The 19711-nt window shown below is 36.5% G+C and overlaps 1 protein-coding gene across 1 annotated transcript; it reads left to right on the forward strand.

The window, feature by feature from the left end:
- The first annotated feature begins 17835 nt into the window (after nt 1–17835).
- LOC109219304 (ERAD-associated E3 ubiquitin-protein ligase HRD1B-like) lies at nt 17836–18543 on the forward strand. Its single transcript, XM_019383736.1, has one exon. The coding sequence runs from the start codon at nt 17836–17838 to the stop codon at nt 18541–18543; it is 708 nt and encodes a 235-aa protein (XP_019239281.1).
- Nucleotides 18544–19711: the final 1168 nt, after the last annotated feature.

The raw sequence follows: 19711 nt of genomic DNA on the forward strand, positions 1-19711 counted from the left end.
TCATGACTCGAGAGACCTAAAGGCAACCTAGTGCTCTGATACCATGTTGTCACGACCCAAAATCCACTAAGGGTCGTGATGGCGCCGAACACCGCTGTCAGGCAAGCCAACCATAAGTACTTAATTAAGTTCTCGTTTAAATAATTGTGAAAACTATGATTTTCCTTCAATTTGGCTAGTAAAAGATAATCTTTACAAAATAAATAAAAGAATGTTTAGAAGTTAACAAAGAATACCCCATAATCATCCCAGAACCCGGTGTCACAAGTGCATGATAAGTTTCTAGGAAATAATGTAATACAACAACTGTCCGGAATACAAATTGGATAGAAAAGAAAATATAGTACAATTCTCTGAAGGAGACTCTGTTTGCTGCGGGTCGTCTCGAGAGGTGCAACACACCTAAGTCTCCGTATCAACCATGCCGCTGCGCCGAACTAGGCCACTAGACATACATGTGCCTGTGCAACAAAAATGCACAGCAAGTGTAGTATGAGTACAGAAACAACATGTACCCAGTAAGTATCGCGTCTAACCTCGAAGAAGTAGAGACGAGAGGTCGACTTCGACACTTACTAGTGGTCCAATAATAGTATATTAATAATGTGAATAATCATGGATTTATTAAAAACGACAGTAAGCTCAAGTAAGTCAAGAAACAAGTAAACACTCCTTTTTATATTTAGAAGTCTCCAAATTCATAATCCATTATTTATCAATTTATCTCAGACCAAGGAGGCAATATCAATTTGTAAATCTCAAGCAAGCATTACAAGCATGCGCAAATCATGCCGAGGTCGTACGGCCCGATCAAATAAATATTTAAACTGTGCACTGCCAGGGGGTCGAGTGGCGCGAACCATAGATGCATCTATTACCCCGCTCGCGAATCATACGTGCGACGCGGTCAAATATAAATAATAGAGTTACCCCGCTCGCGAATCATACGTGCGACGCAGGTAATCATAGATACACACATTCAAACAGTCAATTAAGAATTCATCAAGAAACATTTATCCAAGGAAAAGTCAATTCTCTTTTAACAATTTAAGAAAATGAGGTTTAACCCTTTTTAGAAATTCTTTTTCAAATTCGATATGATTTAGGCAATTTCAGTTGTCAATAAGATTACAAATATTTCAGGTATAGCATGCTTTTGGGTCCTAGACTACCTGGACTTAAACATAATAGTAGCTACGCACGGACTCTCGTCACCTCGTGCGTATGTAGCCCCCACAAATAGGAGCATATACCAATTATTTCACCTATGGGGACAATTCCCTCTTACAAGGTTAGAAAGGAGACTTACCTCGCTCCGAAGTCCAGTAACCGGCTTCCAAGCCCCTTCCGACGACTCAAATCGAGGCCCCAACGCTTAAAAAATAGCCAAATAACGGGCAAACCAATGAAAATACACCCTAATACTCATAACAATTCAATTTATATAAAATCCCAACTCCGCTCGAAAAGTTGACAAAATCGACCTCGGGCCCACGTGCCCAGATTCCGAAATTTATCGAAGATAAAGTTTACCCCCAACCTCACGAACTCTGGCTCTCAATTTCATGTCCAAAATCGTGGTCTAAATCCAAGAATACAAATTTCCTAGGTTTTCTTCAAAACCCCAAAATTTCTACTAATTTACATGATTTTCCATGTTTAAATCTAGATATAATCCAAGTAATTAACTTGTAATAGGTGGGAATCACTTACCTTGACATGGATGATGAAATGGAGCTCCAAAATCTCTCCTAAGTCGGCTCCCATGGAGGAAATGAGATGAAATGAGCCAAACCCATTTCTTTACACTTATACACTGCCCAGACGACTCTTCTTCGCGTTCACGTGACCACCATCGCGTTCGCGAAGAAGAAAATTCCTAAAAACCATTTTCCAAACTCCTCTCAGACAGCCTCTAGTATAATGGCCATAACTTTTTGTACAAACTCTAAATGACAAATGGTTTAATGTTTTGAAAACTAGACACCAAGATCTACAACTTTCATGTTTTGGTGATCTCCCAATTCCTTGTAGATTTGGAGATATAAGCTGCCAAAGTTAGCATGTGCAACACAATTTCTTCTTTATCTTCCCGGACAGCCAGTAGTGTACCATCCATAACTTTTTGTACACAAATCCAAATGCTAGAGACAAAGGACTACAACATTCATTTTTGGATCATCTCCAAATTCCATATAGATTGCGAGATATGAGCCTCCGAAGTCAGACCTATGCAACAGAGATTTCCTTCTTCGCGAACGTGAGGATCTCTTTGCGAACGCGATGAACAGAGTCCCTGAAGCCAAATCCTTCTTCGCAAACGCGGGAGTATCATCGCGAACGCGAAGAACAACACCAGACACCAGCATCAGCTATTGCAAAACAACCCAAAATGATCCGAAACCACCCCGAAACACACCCGAGGCCCCCGGGGCCCCGTCCAATCACACAAACTAGTCCCATAACATAACACGGACCTGCTCGAGGCCTCAAATCACATCAAACAACATCAAAATCATGAATCGCACCCCAATTCAAGCTTAATGAACTTTAGAACTTCAAACTTCTACATTCGATGTCGAAACCTATCAAATCACGTCCGATTGATCTCAAATTTTGCACACAAGTCACATTTGACATTACGGACCAACTCCAACTTCCGGAATTGGATTCCGACCCCGATATCAAAAAGTCCACTTCCGGTCAAACTCCTCAAAAACTTTCAAATTTCTATCTTTAGCCAAATGACTCCAAAATGACCCACGGACCTCTGAATTCACTTCTGATCACGCTCCCAACACTAGAATCACCATACGGAGCTATTCCCAGACTCGAATCCGAAACAGACATTGATAACACTGAAATGCACTTCAACCCAAACTTATGAAATTCTTCCAAAAATGCTAACTTCCACAATAGGTGCCGAAACGTTCCCGGGTCTTCTAAATCCCGATCCCGACATACGCCCAAGTCCGAAATCATCATACAAACTTGCCGGAACCTTCAAATCCGGATTCCGAGGTCGTTTACTCAAAAATCTAATCTTAGTCAATTCTCTCAACTTAAAGCTTTCGAAATGAGAATTCTCTTTCCAAATCAACTCCGAACTTCCGAAATTCAATTCCGACCATGCGTACAAGTCATAATACTAAAAGTGAAGCTGCTCATGGACTCAACTGTTGAACGACGCACTAGAGCTCAAAACGACCGATCGGGTCGTTACAAAACCTTGATTTATTCTTGTAATTTTCTTTAATGTTATCATCTAATATGACAATGTGCAGGACTATCAGCAAGTGTAAACGATTTGTTAAACAGAGGAATATGATTGAAGGATCCATATGCGAAGCCTATCTTGCAAAGGAAACTGCCCATTTTTGTTCTTACTACTTTGACAGGCATGTGCCATATGCTAGAAATAGGCCCAATCGGCACAATGTGGTGATTGAGATTGATCCATTATATCCACCATGTCCATATTCAATCAACCAGGCCGGGGTTCTAAAGATCGAACAAAAAGGGGCCTAAGTAGTATGGAGTACAAATCAGCTTCAAATCATGTGTTGCTGAATTGTCCGGAAGTTCAACCCTTTCTTAAGTAAGTGTTGACGTAAGATTAATTTACATAGGCTACTATTTAATTTGGTTGATGCAACTAACAAATAATTTTTAATGCGTCGCTCAGTGACTTCGTGAGTCAATTTGGTCATGGTGCTGTATATTCTACATTTGAGGCATGGTTTAAAGAGTATGTTAGTGCATCTTACATACTTTCTCACATGTGAATATACATACTTGTGAATATACTTGCTCACTTGTGATTTATTTAACGCTACATGTAGGTCAATATCAAAACAATGGTGTTTGTCAAATTTTGAAAGACATATCTTGGGGACCTGCACCTACGATTACGACTATGTCTAAGTATTATGTGAATGGTTACAAATTTCAAACCGAGGAATGCTCCAAGTATAAAAAAAAGCAATAACAGTGGGGTGTGTGTCAAAGGTGGTGAAGGCAACCAGGATGGGGAAAATGATTATTATGTTGTGATCAAAGAGATTCTAGAATTATCATATTCAGGTTGGCCAAATAAGAAGATCATACTTTTCCGATGCAAGTGGTTTGACCCAACACCTAGAAGAGGTAACAATGTACACTCGCAGTACAACAAAATTAAGGTTAATAAAAGAGGGAGTATGATCGTTATGATCCTTTTATAATTGCAGAAAGAGTTAGGCAAGTGTACTATGCTCCAAATCCATTGCGGAGGGATAAGGCTGATTGGTTGGTTGTAATCATAACCAGGGCCTGTTAGTAGGGTGGAAGTTGAGAATGTGCTAGATGTTGCTTACCAAAATGATATCTCAAGTGTTAACCAAATGGTGGATGATCAGTTAGAAAATTTCTTGGAGCATACTCAACGCATATTAGAAGAAGTTGATATGGAGGAAATAACAATCATAGAAAATGAGGATTAAGAATCACCTAATGAAAATGAAATAAGTGAAGAGGAAGGATTTTCAGACGAGGAAGGATACGTCGACGAATACGACTAGCATGTATAAGCTCTCACATTATATAGATTTTTATTCTTAGTGCTAACATTTTCTTTAATTCATGCAGATGACCGGTAGGGGTCGAGGTAGGTCTAGGAACGATAAAAGGCCTATTGATCATGATGATGGTGCTACACCGTCGCTTCCTTCCACTCCATACTTGCATCCCCCTGCTGTTGATGGCATGTAGCAATCTTCTAGGCACACATCTATTCCACGACATCCATCTACTCATCATACTACCCGCCATTCGCCCTCCCAGCAGTATTATTACCATTCTCTGCCACAAGGCTATACCTCGATTCCTCCATATGATCCTACTGGTAGTTACATGGGCCCATCGAGTCAACAGTCACAGAGCCATGTGGTACGCCCGTCATCTACTCCATTTGCTTCATCACCAGCTGGATCGCATACATCTAGATTACAACCGGCCGGATCACGGCAGTGGTCTGGATCGCATCAGGGGTCTAGATTGATGCATGGGTGTGGATCGCAACCATCTTCATCAGGGACCCGGTCTGCCTCTCTACAGAGTTCGTCTCCTAGCATTTCTAGACTTCGTCTTCGGGATAGTAACACTAGCGAGATGCCTTCCCTTCTGCGCACGCTTTAGATTCATCGGATGATGATGATCTAGATGAAGTGCGATATGTTCGTTATCATAGGATGATCATCAGGCCTGAGGGCAATGGGTAAGATTTTATTTATTACTTCTTTATTTTTGCTGAATTATAATAGCTACTCTTGTTTATGTAATGTAATTGCTATGTTGCAGGTTGATACCTAATAATTGAGTTACAAAGAAAATCACTGAAATTCTTGGCCGAATGTATAGTGCACCCTATCCGACTAAGAGTGACTTTCCACGGGATCTCGTGCAAAATATGTTTAACGAATTTAATGTTTTAATACAATTCTTATCTATTTAAGCATTATATTAACAATATTTTCATCTAACATTACGTACTTTATTTGCAGACTAAGTGTGCATGGGAGGACCAGTATAACAGTGAAATTTGTGCAAATTGGGAGTACAAATGCCGTAAGAGACTATCTGATTCCTTCTGCTCCGCTTGAAAGATTAAGAAGAAGTCTTCATGGGTTCTGCCGCATTTGTGGGAGGATATGCAGAGGTATTGGACCACCAAGAAATTTGAGAAGAAGAGTGAACTGGGAAAGAAGGCCCGAGCATCTAAGAAGGTTGGCTTCTTGCACTGTGTGGGTGCAAGGAGCATGAGGGCTACGAGGAGGCTACTGATAATTCCTTAAAATATTTACATCTATTTTTATCGAGCTATACTTATACATATTAATTTAGTTAACACGTTTTATTATATTTGTATGAAAAAAAATATGGGAGGACAATGACTCATTATGAGTTCTTCATAGAAATTCACATCCGGAAGAAGAAGGCACTAACAGATCCAAGTAGATGGGTCGAGGATCGGCGGAAAATGCATATATAAGTTTAATAACTACTATAAATATTTATAATATTATATAGTTAATAATTTTCTATCTCCTAAATAAAGGGTCGCTACAAGATTAATGTGGAGGAGTACACTCAGAGCTTGCCACCGAATGAGCAAGGCAAGCGACCACACCTTTCAGACGAAGAAGTGCAGAGGATATGGATTGATGTTGTCGGTGGTTCTAAAAAGGGGATAGCATACGGCCTTCCAGAGAAATCATTTCGGCGCTACAGGGCTGGATTGCATGGTATAGGGACTTCCGCCCAAGGTGAGGCAATTGATAGGTCGACTATCTCATCTATGGAAGAGAGGATCGCAAAGCTGACAGCAGAGCTTGAAGAGACAAATGCTGGAAAACAAAAGAGAGATGAACAATTTGGTACCCTTCAAGTTCAGCTAGAAAGGAGGGACGAACAATTTAATCTCCTTCAAGGTCAGCTAGGCAATCTTCTTGCTAGTGGTGCTTTCCTCATTCCCCAGTCTCGTGAGCCTTCCCCATGTGCTAATCCTTCTCGTCGTGATCCTTCAAACTATGCCGACAATGAAGGTTCTAGGAGTGAAGATGGAGATGATGCTATATAAAACACTCATTGAATGGTGTGTATTGCTAAACAAAGTATTGAACTTGACTGTTTTTTAGTTGAGACTAGTTTTGAATGATGATTGTATTGTTGATATTATTTTGTTATTGAACATTTGTATAGTTGTTGTTGTGGTTGGCATTGTTGTTGTTGTTAGATAATGGTTGTTAGTGTTAGTTAATTGTTTTTGTTAGTTAATTACTGTTGTTGTTTTAGTTGATTGTTGTTGATTAATTATAGTTGAATGGCAGTAGTGTAATGCTGCCATTATAGGATGGACATTGGGTGTAATTGGCAGGTGGTGTAGGTTAAAAGCAAGAATTTTCTGCCTAGTTTTTACCCAGATTTCCGACCGAAATCGGTTGGAAATTAATTTTTTTTGCCCAGAAATTTATTATTTCCGACCGAATTCGATCGGAAATTATGGATTTATATTTATTTTTTAAAATAAATTAACTATATAGCTTATATAGTTCTATAAGGTGTAGTGCTATATTAATACTTAAGTTGTAGCAACAACAACAGTTACATGTGTTATAGTAAGATTTAATATATATATATATATATATATATATATATATATATATATATATATATATACTAAACTATACTACACTATACTATACTATATTATACTATACTATACTATACTATGCTCTCTCTCTCTCTCTCTCTTATATATATATATATATATATATATATATATATATACAACTTAATATAGCTAGCTTTATATCGAATATAACTTATATACTATACACTTAGTATATATACTATACTATACTATACTATATATACATCTTAAATATATATATATATATATATATATATATATATATATATATATATATATATATATATCGAATATAGCTTAAATAGTTCTATAAGATGTAGTGCTATATTAATACTTAAGTTGTACACGAGGCGTGACTTGGAGGCCCGGTTCAATGCAGGTGAATGTATCCATTTGAGAGGTAATGATCAAACCTTGATTTATTCTTGTAATTTTCTTTAATGTTATCATCTAATATGACAATGTGCAGGACTATCAGCAAGTGTAAACGATTTGTTAAACAGAGCAATATGATTGAAGGATCCATATGCGAAGCCTATCTTGCAAAGGAAACTGCCCATTTTTGTTCTTACTACTTTGACAGTCATGTGCCCTGTGCTAGAAATAGGCCCAATCGGCATAATGTGGTGATTGAGATTGATCCATTATATCCACCATGTCCATATTCAATCTACCAGGCCGAGGTTCTAAAGATCGAACAAAAAGGGGCCTAAGTAGTATGGAGTACAAATCAGCTTCAAATCATGTGTTGCTAAATTGTCCTGAAGTTCAACCCTTTCTTAAGTAAGTGTTGACGTAAGATTAATTTACGTGGGCTACTATTTAATTTGGTTGATGCAACTAACAAATAATTTTTAATGCGTCGCTCAGTGACTTCGTGAGTCAATTTGGTCATGGTGCTGTATATTCTACATTTGAGGCATGGTTTAAAGAGTGTGTAAGTGCATCTTACATACTTTCTCACATGTGAATATACATGCTTGTGAATATACTTGCTCACTTGTGATTTATTTAACGCTACATGTAGGTCAATAATCCAAAGAATGGTGTTAATCAATTTTTGAAAGACATATCTTGGGACCTACACCTACGGTTACGATATGCCTAAGTATTATGTGAATGGTTACAAATTTCACACTGAGGAATGCTCCAAGTATAAAAAAAAAAAAAGCAATAACAGTGGAGTGTGTGTCAAAGGTGGTGAAGGCAACCAGGATAGGGAAAATGATTATTATGGTGTGATCAAAGAGATTCTAGAATTATCATATTCAGGTTGGCCAAATAAGAAGATCATACTTTTCCGATGCAAGTGGTTTGACCAACACCTAGAAGAGGTAAAAATGTACACTCGGAGTACAACATAATTAAGGTTAATAAAAAGAGGGAGTATGATCGTTATGATCCTTTTATAATTGCAAAAAGAGTTAGGCAAGTGTACTATGCTCCATATCCATTACGGAGGGATAAGGCTGATTGGTTGGTTGTAATCAAAACAAAGCTTGTTAGTAGGGTGGAAGTTGAGAATTTTCTAGATGTTGCTTACTAAAGCGATACCTCAAGTGTTAACCAAATGGTGGATGATCAGTTAGAAAATTTCTTGGAGCATCCTCAACGCATATTAGAAGAAGTTGATATGGAGGAAATAACAATCATAGAAATGAGGATGAAGAATCACCTAATGAAAATGAAATAAGTGAAGAGGAAGGATTTTCAGACGAGGAAGGATACATTGACGAAGACGACTAGCATATTAGTTTTTTCAAGCGCTCTCAACTCATATAGATTTATATTCTCAATGCTAACATTTTCTTTAATTCATGCAGATGACCGGCAGGGGTCGAGGTAGGTCTAGGAAGGATAAAAGGCCTATTGATCATGATGATGGTGCTACACCGTCGCTTCCTTCCACTCCACACTTGCATCCCTCTGCTGCTGATGGCCGGCAGCAATCTTCTTGGCACACATCTATTCCACCACATCCATCTACTCATCATACTACCCACCATTCGCCCTCCCAGCAGTATTATTACATTCTCTGCCACAGGGCTATACCCCGCTTCCTCCATATATGTCACGATCCAAATTTAACCATGGTCGTGATGGCGCCTATCGTGTTACAAGGAAAGCCTATTCCCAAAATATTACTACTGATTTGATTATAAGAATTTAATAAAATATTTTCAATAATTTAATTCCTGATAAACTAAACCAACTCTAAATATAAATAATATAAAATACGGAAATGAGCCCCAAACATCGGGATGTCACTAAGTCATGAGCATCTAAAACTATGAACTAACATATATAAACTGTTTAACTGTCCAAAAGAAGAAATGACAAAAGGAGTAACAAGGTCCTGCGGAATTAGCAGCTACCTTGAAATCTCCACAGATAGCCGGCCTGAACTCAACGATCGCCGCGCTCTAACTCACCTGGATCTGCACATAAAGTGCAGGGTGTAATATGAGTACAACCGACTCAGTAGTAATAGAAATAACTAAGGAACTGAGTAGTAGTGACGAGCTAAGTAAAACAGTCCAATTATTTATTTTCACAATTTTAAAAAAATAAACAGGTAAATTCCATAACTCAGTAAATGCCACAAAGGAATTTAACAGATAAATGCAGCAACAGCACAAATAAATACTACCTTACGCAGTGTCACTCCATCACTCATCACTCGCACTCAGCACTCAACACACTCAAAACACTCAACACTCTGCGCTCACTGGGGGTGTGTACAGACTCCGGAGGGGCTCCCAAAGCCCAAGCGCTAAGCACGGACAACTCACGTGCTACCATATGAATACTTGGATCCGCACGGTCAACTCACGTGCTACGCGGACAACTCACGCGCTATGGTATCAATACCTTGACCCGCACGGTCAACTCACGTGCTACGCGGACAACTCAAGCGCTATGGTATTAATATCCTCACAACTAGGCCCTCGGCCTCACTCTATCATGTACCGCACGGACAATTCACGTGCCATCATATCAATACCTGGATCTGCACGGTCAACTCACGTGCTACGCGGACAACTCACGCGCTATGGTATCAATACCTGGACCCGCATGGTCAGCTCACGTGCTAAGCGGACAGCTCACGTGCTATGGTATTAATATCCTCACAACCAGGCCCTCGGCCTCACTCAATCATGTACCTCACTAGCCTCACCATCATCAACAAATAAGGGAACACAACCCACATCAAGTGTCACAACATATTAGCAGATAATAGAGACTGAGGTAAGCATGTCCAATAATTTCTATGACTGAGTACAAATAATGTGAGCATGAATAAAGCCTAAACATGATCTCTAACATGAAGGCAAACAAGTTCAACAACAAGTAAACACATAACCACAGATAATAGCCATTAGGCCTCACAGCCTCACGGGACGGATCACGTCTCAATCTCTCGCGGTGCACACCCACACGCCCGTCACCTAGCGTGGGTATCACAACCAAACAATCACATGATATCAAATTCTCCGGGTTTATACCCTCAAAGCCAAAGTTAAAACTCTTACTTACCTCAACAGCGTAAAATCCTACTCCGGGATGCCCTCGTCTGTGGATTCGTTCTCCAAAAGCTCCGAATCTAACCATAATCAGATTAATACCATCAACATGGCTAGAGAATCGAATTTCACAATAAAAACTACAAAAATAGGCTAAAAATCCGAAATCGGCCAAAACCCGCCCCTCGGGCACACGTCTCGAATTCAGTCAAAATTGGCAGAATCAAAACCCTAATCCTCTCCCAAGTCTAACCACATTAAATTTATCAAAATCGGACTCTGTTTGGTCCCTTAAACCCCTACCTAAAACTCTCCAAAACTCAAGCCCTAACTCCCTCAATTTTACTTTAAAATCATCAATCAAATCCCAAAAATGAAGATGGATTCATGAAATATAACCAAAGCCGAGTAAAGAGCACTTACCCCAATCCCTATGATGAAAATCGCCTCCAAAATCGCCCAAATCCGAGCTCCCCAACTCAAAATATGACTGAATGAACAAACCCTAGTTTTATATGTTTTCTACCAAATATTCTGCCTCGTTTCTTATGCCAAACGATCCCGAAACTCATATTTTATGTCTCCAATGGATTCCTTGTGAAATTGTATTCAAGTTAGGCTTTTGAATCACTCACTTTGACCTTATAATGAATGAGATATGTAGGTTTTAATATTTGCAAATAGTGCAGATTTTTAAATACGCCGTCAGTGGCAATTTCGTAAATAATATGAAAAATCTGGCAACTTAATTCTTAGTAAAATAACCATAAAATCGTCATACGATGTCCAAATTTGACGATTCTTTTTGCTACGGGTCCGTAATTACGATACCGATCTAATGCTTCAATCAAAAAGGAATCGGAGCTCATTTGTTCAATATGATATCATTTATGCTTGACGAAACGGTGTCGAAACATAAGAAAAACGAGCGCAACACAACCCAAACCTATCCGAAACTCACCCGAGGCCCTCAGGACCTCAACCAATAATTCCAACAAGTCATATATCACTACCCGAACCTAGTTGAACCTACAGAACAACCAAAACAACACCAAAATACCAAATCAACCTCGAATTCAAGCCTAAGAACTTCTAAACTTCCAACTTTCGCCAATTCAAGCCTAATTCAACCACGGACCTCCAAATTACATTCCGGACACACTCCTAAGTCTAAAATCACCCAACAAAACTAATCGAATCATAAAAATCCAAATCCGAATTCGATTACTCATAAGTCAACTTCCGGTTGACTTTTCTAACTTAGCTTTCTAACTAAGAGACCAACTGATCATTTCACTCCAAAACTACTCCGAACCCAGACCTACCAACTGGATACAACTCAACACAGCTGAACAACTCATAAAAAAATAGAAATGGGGAAACGGGGCTATAACTCTGAAACTACTGACCGGGTTGTTATAATATAATCCTACTGGTAGTTACATGGGTCCATCGAGTCAGCAGCCACAGAGCCATGTGGTACGCCCATCATCTGCTCCATTTGCTTCATCACCAGCTGGATCGCATCCATCTAGATTACAGCCGACCGGATCGCGGTAGTGGTCTGGATCACAGCAGGGGTCTAGATTGATGCATGGGTGTGGATCGCAACCATCTTCATCATGGACCCCGTCTCCCTCTCTACAGAGTTCGTCTCCTAGAATTTCTAGACTTCGTCTTCGTGAAAGTAGCACTGAGCCAGATGCCTCCCCTTCTTCGCACGCTTCAGATTCATCGGATGATGATGATCCAGATGAAGTGCGATATGTTCGTTATCATAGGATGATCATCAGGCCTGAGGGCAATGGGTAAGATTTTATTTATTACTTCTTTATTTTTGCTGAATTATAATAGCTACTCTTGTTTATTTAATGTAATTGCTATGTTGCAGGTTCATACCTAATAATCGAGTTACAAAGACAATCACTGAAATTCTTGGCCCGTTGAATAGTGCACCCTATCTGACTTGGAGTGACTTTCCACGGGATCTCGTGCAACAAATGTTCAACGAATTTAAGGTTTTAATACAACTCTTATCTATTTAAGCATTATATTAACAATATTTTCATCTAACATTACATACTTTATTTGCAGACTAAGTGTGCGTGGGAGGACCGGTATAACAGTGAAATTTGTGCAAATTGGGAGTACAAATGCCGTAAGAGACTATCTGATTCCTTCTGCTCCGCTTGAAAGATTAACAAGAAGTCTTCATGGGTTCTGCCGCATTTATGGAAGGATCTGTAGAGGTATTGGACCACCGAGAAATTCAAGAAGAAGAGTGAACTGGGAAAGAAGGCTCGAGCATCTGAGAAGGGTGGCTCCTTGCACTGTGTGGGTGCAAGGAGCATGGCGCTACGAGGAGACTACTGGTAATTCCTTAACATATTTACATCTATTTTTATCGAACTATATTTATATATGTTAATTTAGTTAACATGTTTTATTATATTTGTAGGAAAAAAATATGGGAGCAAGATGACTCATGATCAGTTCTTCATGGAAACTTACATCCGGAAGAAGAAGGCACTAATAGATCCAAGTAGATGGATCGAGGACCGGGCGGACACTGCATATCTAAGTTTCATAACTACTATAAATGTTTATAATATTATATAGTTAATAATTTTCTATCTCCGAAATAAAGGGTCGCTAAAAGATTAATGTGGAGGAGTACATTCAGAGCTTGCCACCGAATGAGCAAGGCGAGCGACCACACCTTTCAGACGAAGAAGCGCTGATGATATGGTTAGATGTTGTCGATGGTCCTAAAAAGGGGATAGCATACGGCCTTCCAGAGAAATCATTTCGGCGCTACATGGCTGGATTGCAAGGTATAGGGACTTCCGCCCAAGGTGAGGCAATTGATAGGTCGACTATCTCGTCTATGGAAGAGAGGATCGCAAAGCTGACAGCAGAGCTTGAAGAGACAAAGGCTAGAGAACAAAAGAGAGATGAACAATTTGGTACCCTTCAAGTTCAGCTAGAAAGGAGGGACGAACAATTTAATCTCCTTCAAGGTCAGCTGGGCAATATTTTTGCTAGTGGTGCTTTCCCCATTCCCCGATCGCGTGAGCCTTCCCCATGTGCTAATCCTTCTCGTCGTGATCCTTCGAACCATGCCGACGATGAATGTTCTAGAAGTGAAGATGGAGATGATGCTATATAAAACACTCATTGAATGGTGTGTATTGCTAAACAAAGTATTGAACTTACCTATTTTTTAGTTGAGACTAGTTTTGAATGATGATTGTATTGTTGATATTATTTTGTAATTGAACATTTGTATAGTTGTTGTTGTGGTTGGCGTTGTTGTTGTGGTTGTTATTAGTTGTTATTGTTGTTAGATAATGGTTGTTACTGTTAGTTAATTATTTTTATTAGTTAATTATTGTTATTGTTAGTTGATTGTTGTTTATTAATTATAGTTGAATGGCAGCAGTGTAATGCTGCCATTATAGGATGGATATTGGTTGTAATTGGCAGGTGGTGTAGCTTAAAAGCAGGCATTTTTCTGCCCAGTTTTTACCCAGATTTTCGACCGAAATCGGTCGGAAATTAATTTTTTTTGCCTAGAAATTCATAATTTCCGACGGAATTCGGTCGAAAATTATGAATTTATATTTATTTTTTTAAATAATTTAATAATTTATTACAATTTGCAACTAATTATTTATTTAAATAAATTTATTATTTTTTTAAAATTTCGACCGATTTTGGTCGGTATTTGAAAATTTTAAAAAAAAATTTAATGGTTGCCGACCGAATTTGATTGGAAATTGAAGGTTGACAGTCAGTCAACGCTTTGAAATTTTCGACCGATTTCGGTCGGTACACGTTAGCGACAATCATTTTCCCGATCAATTAAAACGGTCGGAAATCGGTCGGTTTTTATCAATTTTCGATAGGTTTCGGTCGGTTTTGGTGGACGAAATTACACAGTTTTTAGTAGTGTTTGTAAGTAATCCTTGTTTAGAGCTGATAATATACAAAATTAGGACAACATTGGCAAATAAGTTTCAAATATTGTATAGGAAGGAAAAAATCTCAATTAAAATTATTAAAATTTAAAATGAGTTTAAGGAAAATTTACTCATTAAATTTATAGAATTTGACTTTTCATAAACCAAACAAAGCTAAAACATTTACGAACATTGATAGGTATGTGCTAACCAAAAAACTAAAATTTAAGTAGGCGTTTGGACATAAGAATTGAAAAATTACCAAAAAAATGGTGAAAACTTTTTTCAAATGAAAATGGTATTTGAAATTTAGAGTTGTGTTTGGACATAAATTTCAGTTTGGGTTATTTTTGAAGTTTTGTGAGTGATTTGAGTGAAAATTTTGAAAAACAGCTTTTTGGAGTTTTTCAAATTTTCTAAAATTTTCAAAATGTATCTTCAAATGAAAATTAAAAATTTCATGAACAAACGCTGATTTCAATGAAACGTGATTTTTTTTGGAAAAAAGGAAAAAAAAGCTTATGTCCAACGGGATCTAAATGTCTATCTTGAGTAGAGGCGGAGTAATTAATTTTACATGTATTTAAAATGAGATTATTTAATTAATGTAAGTTACTTAAAAGATACTACAGCTTACACTAATTACATAGGGTTATATATGTTACGTTGTCTTTGGTTGGACAACTCTACTGCACATTTTTCTTTTTGGTGAATTTTGTTAATCTTTTTACCGTAGAGCATTTTAGTAATTTTTAATATGTACTTAGGCCCTTAGCGAAATGTCGTTCGTCTCTTTTACCCTTTAAAATATAGAGTTCACATTTTAAACAAAATAGTAATTTGAGTTTTTTTATTAATGTTTAGAAATAATTATTTAATTAATTATCCTCTAATTTAGGAAAGCTATTTAATTTTTCTCCTATTATTAACAGTCTAGGAAAGTTAATAAAAATTTGCCTAAATTTTTTCCAATTCATTCTACTCCCTACGTTGGAGTAGTTAATACCTTTAAGGTTTTGAAGACCTTTTTTGTAGTTAAAAAAATTCTGCCTAGCCTATGTTTTCGCCCCTACGTTCAACTCCCTTTGATGGAGTATTTAATGTGTTTATTTTGTAGTTAATACCTTTTAGGTTTAGGAGATCTTTTTTATTAAATTTTTTTTGCTTTAAATCTCACACACATTTTTTTTTTGGTTAGGATTCTTCATTATTTGGTACTCCCTCCGGTCCACAATAAATGATTTTTTGGCTGTTTTCACACACATTAAGAAATCCACCTTTTAACATTAATTAGCAATGAAATTGATCATATTAACCTTTGCTATCTCCACATAAACACTCCTAGCACATACTAGAACACTATTTACTCCAAGGATAATGTAGGAAAAAAATAATTAATTCATTCTTGAAATCTGAAAAAATCACTTATTTTGGACCACAAAAAAAATACCAAAATATCAGTTATTGCGGACCGGAGGAAGTAAAATATACAGTATGTGCGTTGTGTGTGTACCTAGTGTCCTAATCTCAATATGTAAATATACTTACTAAAAGTTATATTCGAGTATAAAATAGAAAGTTTAACTTTTTGAAATTGATGAATATTGATCCTATATATAGCTAACTCAATAAAGGAAGAAAATGTACCCTATAAAATTCCCCAGTCATCATTCAATATGTTCAAATTAAACTAAGTTCAAGTTCTATATATTCAACTTTTCAAGTTTACCAAGAATACATAGTTTTTGAATATCTAAGAGCTTTTCTAAAATAACTGAAAAGCTATTTTCAAGTTCATTTAGACAAAGACAATCTTTTTTCTTTCTTGCAAGCAAAATACATGTTTTATATTTCTTTAATCAATAAAATATATATCAACTATTATAAAAGCATACTTAAAAATAAATTTCAGATAGGACAAAATTGACGTTTAATTATTTTTTCTAATATTTATATCATTGAAAACAATTATAATATTATGATAAAGTATTAACTTAATTTTCCATTTTTATTGATTACTACATAACAAATCATAATATACATGGCTATTAAGACAAAAGCAAAATTCTTAAGATATTCTAATTTCAAATTACTAATGAATTTTTTTTTGTATACGTTAATTTAATTTGTTACTTAAATAAATATTATTGTGACTAAATATTTATTTATCTAGATACATGATTTGGAATACAAAATCTAGAAAACTAAATCTACATCTAAGACTCAAATCTTTCTAGTATTGTTTTGGATCCACATAATTTGAAGAAATTTTAGATCTAATCACACGTGGAAATATTGATAACACACATAGACCTAATGAAATTTTATAACTAATTGATTGAGCATTTGCTCACAAGGCTCATGACCTTAAGGTTACGGGTTCAAATCCTATTTCCACATTATCTTGTTTTGTCAGACTATTCTAGGGTTGACTCTTTTAACTACGCTCTCCGTTCCAATTTATGTGAATATATTTCTTTTTTTGTCCGTTCCAATAAGAATGACCCCTTTCTAAATTTGGTAACAATTTAGCTTAAATATACAATTCTCCCTTAATGAGAAGCTTTTATAATCACACAAATACTTTAGGTCCCTTTTTGACTTGTTTCGATGCTGAGAAAGGGGCGAAGCCACCTTTTACAAAGGGTGGTCAACTGACCCCTTCACCGTAATATTACGAAAAATTTACACTGTGTAAATAAGTAAAATACTGATTTTAGATGTATAAAATATATATTGAACTCCCTTTGTCGAGAATATTTTTTAGTTTTTTCAAGTTTGAACACTCTTGGAAACATGATGGGATCAACACTTCTTAAAGTTAGTTGCATATATTCCCTCTCCTCCCCTAACTTTCTTCCTTTTTACTTTTCTTTGTCAAACTAAACGAGGATATAGTATAGCGTATTAAGTATTTCCTATTATACTTTCTTCCCTAAGTTTTAGATACAAAAGGTTTGGGAAGATTATGAAACCTATTAATTCAATAAAACCTATTCCCAAACGAATGAGGAATTCAAGTGATTACGTGCAAAAGAAGTAAAGTGATCAATTTCCCAACTGAATTAGGGAAATATATGAGGGGCGATCTCTATTTATGGTTCATTGTCCCTCGAACTTATTATAGGTTGTTTTCTGCCGCTGTTCGTTGCAAGAAACCATGAGCAACTCTCATACTCATCCTTCTTCCCAACTAGCCCATAATGAGGCACGCCATTCTTCTCCAAATTATAATGGAAATAATCACAGATCAGTTCGTCATCACCAGACAAATTATGTTCCATCTTCTCCTCCTCATTCAAGTTATGACACAATATCTACTGGTGAGTATTCGAATAGAATTAACATAACTAATTTGAGCAATCGTAATTCAGTGAATAGGGTCTTAAGGCCAGGTGTAGTAGACAATCTGCATGGCCGATCCTCGCAAAATAGGAGCAATCCGACAATTTATGCTCAGTTATTACGTGAAGTAATTCATGACCATATAGATGTCACTGATCCCTTTGAGTTGCTTCGGTTAATGCTTGAACGTCATGATTCACTTCACCTTACTGGCGTTCGTGAGGAGAAAGAGAAGGATGTTTTATTTAGGTATTTGAAAACAAGAACTCATCATGTTCCTACGCCTAAAGATGAAGTTAATAGTCCCACGAAAGCTGAAATAGTTGTTGATAAAGAGTTATCAGAGATTTGTGCGATATGTATGGCAGAATATGAACATGAAGAGAAAATTGGAACACTTCAATGTGGACATGAATATCATAGAGATTGCATCAAACATTGGTTGTTGAGGAAGCATAACTGTCCAATGTGCAGAGCTCCAGTTTTTCCTTCACAACAACATAGATTATGGAGAGGCATTTAATTAGCAATCATGTAAATCAATAGCATTTCGAGATTATTTCCTTCAATCTTTTTTTATTTCAATCTGTACTCCTATATTTCGTTTGCTAGACCAATCGAGTACTAGCTTGGTGTGTATAATTTAAAGATCATCTCATTAAACTTGGTAAAACAGGTTATTTTGTTGTGCGTGGCACACACTATCCCTGCTATGTACACACACAAATATATAAGAATATATCTTTCCAGCCCAATTTCGAGCAATATGTTTAAAATAAAATAATATTTATTTCAAGATTTAAAAATTATATATCTATCTATATCCATCTATCTATCTATATCTATATCTATATCTATATCTATCTGTATTATTATAAAAGCACGAATATTAGAAAGTTAAATGTTGAACGACTAAAATATCCTCCAAATATTAACTGACTTTATGCCTTTTTAAAGTTAAATATCTCTTTAAAATAATATTACGCCGATGTACAAAAACGTACAAAAAAGTTTAATCTCAGAATTCAAAATACTTAAAGAGTCTGTTACGTCTAATACACATGGGATTGAACTTAAAAAAGTTGTCTTAGAATTCAAATACCTCAGGAGTCTTCTATGTCAAATAGGCATGTAATTACACTAATTACTGTAGCTTAGAAACATTCAAATTCTAAATTGCCCGACTCTGCATAAGTATGCCGATTTCCTGTTTCGTCAGCTCTTGTATTTCTTCATACGCAGCTGCACGTTTGTCAATTTAATTATCATTGAGAATATACTTTGAGTTATTTTTTCCTATGTGATTTGCTAAAATCTTGGAACTTGATTTAAATGGATGTTCTTGCTAATTTATTGCTTATTCATTATGATGATGGTCATAGTTAAGCCTCAAGGTAACAAGTTGAATCTCTTGTGAGTACAATTCTAACGATTCCTCGTGTTGATGTTCATTCACTTCAACATGTATGTACAAAGATGAGAGAAACACAAACATACACACAATAATGTAGTATACATAATTTATGAGCATATGTCAATTTTCTTTCACAAGAATTTTCACTTTTTAATGATTAGCAAAATATATACGTGCAACGCACGTACATAGAGATTATTAGTATTATATAAAAGCACGAATAATTTATGCTAAATGTTGAAAGACTAAAATATCCCTGAAATATTAATCGACTTTT

The sequence above is a fragment of the Nicotiana attenuata genome, unplaced genomic scaffold, assembly GCF_001879085.1.
Source record: "Nicotiana attenuata strain UT unplaced genomic scaffold, NIATTr2, whole genome shotgun sequence".
NCBI classification, from domain to species: Eukaryota; Viridiplantae; Streptophyta; class Magnoliopsida; order Solanales; family Solanaceae; genus Nicotiana; species Nicotiana attenuata.